This window comes from Sturnira hondurensis, unplaced genomic scaffold, assembly GCF_014824575.4.
Source record: "Sturnira hondurensis isolate 20B ecotype Veracruz unplaced genomic scaffold, ASM1482457v3 Scaffold0011744, whole genome shotgun sequence".
Taxonomy (NCBI): domain Eukaryota; kingdom Metazoa; phylum Chordata; class Mammalia; order Chiroptera; family Phyllostomidae; genus Sturnira; species Sturnira hondurensis.
Window position 1 is genome coordinate 926,094 of NW_028084375.1, and position 8,130 is coordinate 934,223.

Genomic DNA, 8,130 nt, shown 5'->3' on the forward strand with positions numbered 1-8,130 from the left:
TCTTTTCAGTCATTAAACATTTCCTACGGTGAATTCAGCTTTGTAGGGCCCATGTTCCATTCCAGCTGATCCCACCTCCCCCAAAGAAACAGTGAACACTTGAGGATTGCACTACTCTTTATTCCTAGGATAGAAGAAGGTGTCTCGAATCACATCCTGGGTCTCATTTATCAAGGCCCCCAGCCCCTCACAGAGTAGGAATACGCATGTTCAGGGAGATTCACTGGGCAGGTGGTCCAAGTCCCTTTCAAGGGGATACACCATAAAGATGGCATTGTTCCAGGGAGGGAGGGCAGGGTGACCTGGTCTGACCAGCTCAAAGCCCATGTAGCTGAAGGCCCGTAGGAGGGCACCTGTGAAAGAAGAGAACAAATTGGACACTCTGAAACTCAATACCACCGATCCCCCGGAGATTGGATGTCGCCACTAGGGAATGGCTGTGGGGAGAACAGTGTAGTGCAGGCATCAGGATGATGTGCTTCAGAGTGAGACTTTAAGACTGTAACCCTGGCTTTAACATTTGCTTTGCTTGGTGACATCCTACGAATTAGCCCTTCTGAACTTACTCTCTTTGTACAGTGGGGACTACAGAATCATCTTCACAGAATTTAGACAAGATGTTTATGAAGTGTCTAACACAATGATGGTGTCTTTTGACTTATATCCAACAGTATCAAGTCCTTGAGGGACGAGGCTGTAGTTTCTGTAACATGTGGTCCAAGCATCTAGGTAAATATATTCCTGTCCTGGCCTTATGGGCCTTATGCCTAACCCTTTCATACTGTTGGTCTATAATTGGAATCCTTTCTGTCCTACCAGCCAAATTCCTTGAATGGATTCTGTGTCATTTCATTAGTGCTCTTTTAGTCTGGCTTCTGAAATTTATCTGCAGGGAATTCCTAATAGTCCACTTGTAACTTGAACAGAATGCTATATACTTTCATTTCCTGGAGGAGGGTAACCTGAAATGCTTGAGCATGCCTTTTTTAAAGAGTTGCAGGGAAGAGGGTCTCTTAAAAAGGAAAGGTCACTATTAGCTGCTGCTTCAGCACGAAGGACCAAGGACAGCAGATCTTCACCTCTGTCATTCCGGTTGTTTTGGAAGTTTACAAACACGGAGTCCACATTGGTCTTTTCCTCCACATACTCCAGTGTGGCAGTCAAACTAGGAGCCAGGGAGAAAAATCATGGTTAATGAAAAGTTGAGCAAACTCAGAATCCACAAGAAATCTTATTGGTAAGTTTTTGCTAACCCAAGCCATGAAATGAAGTTGCTAAACTAGTATTGATAGATTTTTCTCTGAAGCCAAGGGGTTGCACACTATGAGACTGAATGGTATCTAGGGAGAAGGGACCACTCTATAAAGTCAACAACTGGAAAGCGTGTCCTATTCAACTGTTTATGGATCTTCACTTCTGTGTTTCTGACTCTGAGTTCAGCAACCTTCCATGGACTGTTATCCCTTGAACCCCAGATCCATGCTGGCTCACAGGCCTGTCTGCATGCCAGCTGAGTGGTTTGACTCTACCCAGCTCCTGAGTCAGCTCTCACTGGCTAGCAGCATGCCCAGTATCTGATGATGTGATAAAAGAGTGAAACCCCAGCTCTCTTCCCTCCCTTCTCTCCCATCCAGGCTCGGTCACCTTTCCTGGTTGCCTTGATCCAAGGCCCGATATGGGATATCCAGGAAGAGTCGATGGTCACAGAGAAGGCCGTGCCAATGAGCAGAGGTCTGGGGGGTGAGGCGGAAATGGAAGTCCAACTGCACCGGGTCCTGGTGGGGTAGGGGGTCAGTAGCCAGCACCGTCAGGTTCCCAGCCTGGAAAAGGAGTACAAATGAGGTAACAGTCTCCTGCTTTTAAATGCAGCATGCAGCTAGTACTTAGATATCAGGTCTCAGGCTGATTTGGGTATCTGAGGAAGCAAGGAGGGGGCTGATGGAGAGCCTGGGAGAACTGAAGACAAGGTCTTATCCAACTATATATCATTTAGCCCTAAAACCTAACTCCGTCTCTGTCATGGAGTTCTCCTCAATAGCAAACATCTGAAATCTGGATTCAGATGTCAATGCAGGATTACCGCCTGCTAACCTCAGCTCAGGGTGCACTATCCCTTTAGAAACTGACATTTACATCAGAAAGTTTGTTCTTTAAATAAAGTTGTGCCATCTGTTTGTGTCTTACTGATAATACCTTTTCACTTTTTTCCATCATATGCATTTACTCACAGTTCTCCCATTTCTCATCTAAAATGCAAAGGTCACACGAAAGCAAGTTACTGCAAAATGATACAAGGGCAAGCGCAGGAGGTCTGGGTTCTAGTCCAAGTCATCATCTGAACAGCCTTATATCCTATAAGTCTTATACAGTCTGCTCTTTGCTCCCACTTCCTCTTTTGCCATCTTGCTTTTCACCACCACCTTATGATCTCTGGGCCAGAATCCTTATCTATAAAGCAAGTAGCTTTTACACATGAGCTTTGAAGTCTCATCTTGCTCTTTCTATGATTTATTTTTCCAACTAGCTAATGTTCCTTCTGTACAAGGTATCATTCCAGCAGGCATGGGACTGCCCGTCACCAACTCACAGTCCACTTACCGAATACAATTCTTTAAGCTTGTCATGGTCACCCTGCTCGGTGCTTCTGCCCATCTGGGGGCCTACTAGGGACTCAGGAGCACTGAAGACAGGAACGGGGCCGGAGTGTCAAGTCCTCCCGTTCCTTATAAGTGATGCTGGTTGGGAAAAAGAGGCCCAAATTAGTTTAGGTCAGGTGGGGAAATGGTCATAACTTCCATGAACACAGGACCAGGCTCTGGCACTATTTTCTTTTATCTTCCCTGGACCAGTTTGATTCTATTTTCCCAAGCTAGCCAGTTGGAAAAAATTCTTAAATTTCATGCCAGCCTTTCACCCTACTTTGCTATTACCACCTCTTGCCACTTGAGAAGTTCTTTCAAATTCCTTTATATTTCCGTACATTCTACATAAACAACTACAAGTAGACATGAAAACAAGTACCTTTTGTAACAGGGCAGCATTTTCTCCCGGAGGGTGATCCGGTATTTGTAGCAGTAGAGATAATAGGCGTATGGTGACCAGATCGGGTAGAGGTAGTTCCGTGTTTTTCCCCTCTTGATATAAGAAAGGGAGTAGAAAGAGGGGCGCAACCTGTTACAAGGCAGTTTCTTAGTTCAGTGCCCCCTGTGGCAAAGTGAGGTTCAGAGATGGGTGACAAAGGTTTAGGCCATCTGGTGCCATTGTGACCCCGTGGGCATTATGACATGGACAAGGAGTCAGCCTTTATGTCACTTCAGGACTCAGCTGTCCCCCTACCTGACCCATCCCCTTTAGCCAAGTATGCACTTTACAACTGGGCCAGGGGTAAACAGCCCTGCCTGAGTATTTATTGTGCCTACCCAGCCTGCCCTGTCCCCCAACACACACATACACAAACACCACCTCCCCTAAGTTTCTGCAACTAAAGAGTTGGTGTCCAGGGACTGACCTGATTGTTTGCTTCCTGGCTCCTGTCAGTTCAGTATTTTCATTATCATTCCTACCTTTAACAACCCAAGGGTGCTACACATTTAAACTTTCTAATTACCTTGTAGAGTAGGAATTACAAACTGTCTCCAGGAGTCCTGACAGCTAAAGGAAATTAGTGGAGCTCCTGGGTTGGGCTATAGCAAAATGGAAAGCTCACACCATGTCTCAACCCAACACAACCAGCCCCATTCATCTAGTTTCCAGGCAGGAATGCAGATGCTGTGGTACCAGAGTGTATGATTTTTCAACAAAACTGGAAAGAGAGATTTTTGTGGTAAATTTCTCCAATTTTTTTAAATTGAGTTAAAAAATTAAAATGATTAAAAAAACAAAACATTGTGAGTAAAACTTAGTTCTTGGGCCACCACTTAGTTCTTGTGCATATTCATCCATCCATTCAACAAATATTTATTGAGGGACTTCCAGCCAAGATGGAGGCATAGGTAGAAACACTGTGCCTCCTTGTTGTACAACCAAGTTTAAAGACAACAAAGTTTTAGTAACAAAAACACAACCAAACAGACAGAAAATTGAACTTCCGTACAGAAAATTGTACAGAAGTCTGACAACAAGGAACCATTCAACCAGACCAGTAAAAGGGGCAGAGTCAGCAGCTGGCAGAGTGGGGTTGCGCAGGAAAAAGTGGCCAGACCGACCCAGGTGCACAGGCAGCGNAACAAAGTTTTAGTAACAAAAACACAACCAAAACAGACAGAAAATTGAACTTCCGTACAGAAAATTGTACAGAAGTCTGACAACAAGGAACCATTCAACCAGACCAGTAAAAGGGGCAGAGTCAGCAGCTGGCAGAGTGGGGTTGCACAGGAAAAAGTGGCCAGACCGACCCAGGTGCACAGGCAGCGGTTGGCGGATCCCAGGCATGGGGTGGCAACGGGTGGACCCAATGAGGGCATAAGGCGGCTGGCTGACTGCGGTCACATTCATGCGCAGATAAACCAGGCAAAGGAGCAAGCAGTGAGATAGACCTTGCAACCCAGGGCCCCAGGGCCCCATCGCCGGGAATTAAAGCCTAAAGCACCAATCGAAAAAACTTTTGGGGGCTGAGGTGCTGGGAGAGGCTCCCGGGCTCACAGAGAGTTTGTTGGAGAGACCCACAGGATCCTGGAGGGCGCACAAGCCCACACATCCGGGAACCAGCACCAGAAGGGTCCAATTTGCTTGTGGGAAGCAGCAGAGGGGACCAAAATCCAAGAGAGAGTGTGGAACAAGAACCACTGCCCGTCTCTGACCCCGCCCCCACATACAACCCAGCGACTGGGTGGCCCCGCCCTGGTGAACACCTAAAGTTCTGCACCTCATACATAACAGGCGCAAACAGACCAAAATATGGCTCAAACAAACAGATCAAAGCCCCAGAGTCAATACTTCTAAGTGACCAAGAGATAGCCAACCTATCAGATGCACAATTCAAAACCCTGGTGATCAGGATGCTCACAGAACTGGTTATTTTACTCACAAATTAGAAAAACAAATGAAGGCTAAACTAAGTGAAATAAAAGGAAATGCACAGGAAACCAATAGTGATGGGAAGGAAACTGGGACTCAAATCAATGGAGTGGACCAGAAGGAAGAAAAAAAGACCAAATAGAAAAGAATTAAGAAACAAGAATTCAAAAAAAATGAAGACAGGCTTAGGAACCTTCAGGACATCTTTAAACATTCCAACATCCGAATTATAGTGGTCCCAGAAGGGGACGAAGAAGGGGAAGAAGGGGACGAAGGGGAAGAAGAAGAGCAACAAGTGGAAAACTTATTTGAACAAATAATAAAGGAAAACTTCCCCAGTCTGGCAAAGGAAATAGACTTCTAGGAAGTCCAGGAAGCTCAGAGAGTTCCAAAGAAGTTGGACCCAAGAAGGAACACACCAAGGCACATCATCATTACATTAGCCAAGATTAAAATGAAGGAGATAATTCTAGAAGCAGTGAGAGATAAGGGGACAGTCACCTACAAAGGAGTGCCCATCAGATTGTCAGCAGATCTCTCAAAAGAGACCTTACAGGCAAGAAGGAGCTGGAAAGACGTATTCCAAGTCATGAAATCCAAAGACCTACATTCAAGATTGCTCTATCCAGCAAAGCTTTCATTTAGAATGGAAAGACAGATAAAGTGCTTCTCAGATAAGGTCAAATTCAAGGAGTTCATCATCACCAAGCCCTTATTATATGAAATATCAAAGGGACTTACCTAAGAAAAAGAAGATAAAAAATGTGAACAGTGAAAGGACAGCAAACTCACAGTTATTAACAACCACACCTAAAACAAAAGCAAACTAAGACAGCTAGATCAGCAGTGGAACCATAGAAACGGAGATCACATGGAGGGTTAGCAACAGGAGAGTGGGAGGAGGAGAAGGGGGAGAAGGCACAGAAAATAGCATAGATGGTAGGTAGAAAATAGATAGGGGGAAGGCAAGAATGCTATGGGAAATACAGAATCTAAAGAACTTGTGACAGGTGGTCTTAAACTAAAGGGGGGGATGGTGGGGGAGGGGGTGTGTGGGGGGAGGGGAATGAAAGGGAGGAAATGGGACAACTATAATGGCATAATCAATAATATATATATATATAATAAAAATTTAAAAAGAAAAAAACAAATATTTATTGAGGGCCTACTATGAGTCAGGCACAGTAAACAAAGATCTTTGCCCTATGGACATATCTTCTAACAGTGAGAGAACAAACCTAAACAATAAGCATAAAATTATTTAATATGTTAGAAGATATATTCTTTTTTAATATTTTATTTCTTTATTTTTAGAGAGAGAGGAAGGGGAGGAGAAAGTGGGAGAGAAACATAAATGTCTGGTTGCCTCTCATGTATCCCCTACTGGGGACCTGGCCTGCAACCCAGGCATGTGCCCTGACTGGGAATTGAACCAGTGACCCTTTGCTTCACAGGCCCATGCTCAATCCACTGAGCTTCACCAGCCAGGACAGAAGATAATATTCTATGAAGAAAAAATAGAGCAGGATAAAGGAGGATCAGGAGTGTAAAAGGGATGGGGCAGGTTGCAGTAATAAAAGGGTGATCCAAGTAAGCCTCATTGAAAAGGTGACATTTGATCAGAGTTGAAGGAGGTGAGGGAGGGGTAAGAGCATTCCATCCATGCCTACACAACAACCGGCGCAAAACCCTAAGGAGGAAGTGTTTTCAAGAAAGAGAAAGGAGGCCACTGTGGGTAGAGCTGTGTTAGCTGTAGGAGAGGAGAGGGAGGTGAGGTCAGAGAGCTATCAGACCAGATCACATATGGCCTTATAGACCATTCTATGGACTTGTTTTACTCTGAGTAAAGCAGGAAGTAATTTCAAAGTTTATGGCTGGAAGAGTGACGATCTGTCTTATGTTCTTAAAAAGACTCTGACTAATATAAACTGCAGAGCATTAAAGCGGCATTTGTCAGGAAGGCTATTGCAGTGATCCAGAAGGGTGGTGTCTTATTCCAGGGTGAAGCATTAGAGGTGATGGGAAATGGTAAGATTCTGTGAGCATCTTAAAGACAGAACCCACACAGAATTTCCTAGTGTATGAAAAAAGTTGAATCCAAACACTGAAAGGACGGAATTTCCATCAACTGAGATGGGAAAGGCTCCAGGTGAGGCAGTCTGGGGCAGGGGAATAGAGATTGGTTTAATTTGGAGCATGGTAACTTTGAAAAGTCCATTAGACATATAAGGGCAAGATAAATAAGCTGTTGGATATTCAAGTCTGGAGTTTAGAAGTCTAGGATGGAGATAGGAATTTGGAAGTCATTGGCATATTAATAGTACTTTGTACCACGAGACTGAATGAGATCGTCAGGAGTGTATATATTGAGAAGAGTAAAGATTCAACCACTGAGTCCTGGGGGCACTCTAAGAAGAGACAAAAGGTGAAATCAGCAAAGGTAACTGAAGAAAACTGGAAAATAAGTAAAGAAAGTATATTAAGGAGGAGGGACAGCTGGTCAAAGGCCATTTATGGGTCAAATAATGTGATGCACAGGGCATCTTTCCATAATCTCCTCTGCCAAACAGACCTCACTGATTCCATTTATTGGATCTTCTCTCCAGTACAGAGCGCCTCCATAGTTTCCTTTTCTTATGGCTCATCTCCCTTATGACTTAGGATGCTCTATTAGCTTAAATAGCGCAGTTGTAAAGATGAAAAGACCCATAGTTTTCCAGCGGAATTCATCCTCTCACCACCTTTAGGTAGATCTGAAGTCAGTAAAGGTGAGAGCGGCAACTCCTTTCCCTCAGTATCCAGTTTATCAACTGTCAGAATTGGAAGCGACTTCAGAGAGCTACCTACAGTAAAGCCAACAAGGAAACAGTGTCTTTTCCGTGTCAGTTCACCTAACAGTGATTCCATTATCTGTCAGTGCAATGGGCGTCCCTCCCCCCGCGGGAAAGAAAAAAGGGGGAGAAGGGAGGAAGGAAAACGCTGAATCGCGGAGCATCGACTCGGATGTCCGGCTTCTGAGCCACCGCGAAGCAGAAAAGCCGCCGCGATCCACCTCGCGCGGAGCCTGCCCCTCAGCTCCGCCGAGACGCAGGCGCGCTGCGGCCACCCGGCGGG

The 8,130-nt window shown here is 44.9% G+C and overlaps 1 protein-coding gene across 1 annotated transcript; it reads right to left on the minus strand.

Moving 5' to 3' along the window:
• Positions 1-127: 127 nt before the first annotated feature.
• OAZ3 (ornithine decarboxylase antizyme 3) lies at positions 128-3,193 on the minus strand. Its single transcript, XM_037060362.1, is given in 6 exon segments — positions 128-353; positions 1,080-1,165; positions 1,645-1,820; positions 2,599-2,673; positions 2,675-2,735; positions 3,022-3,193. Coding segments are annotated over 6 exon segments (561 nt in total). The 5' UTR covers positions 3,042-3,193; the 3' UTR covers positions 128-210.
• Between the last annotated feature and the right edge of the window lie 4,937 nt (positions 3,194-8,130).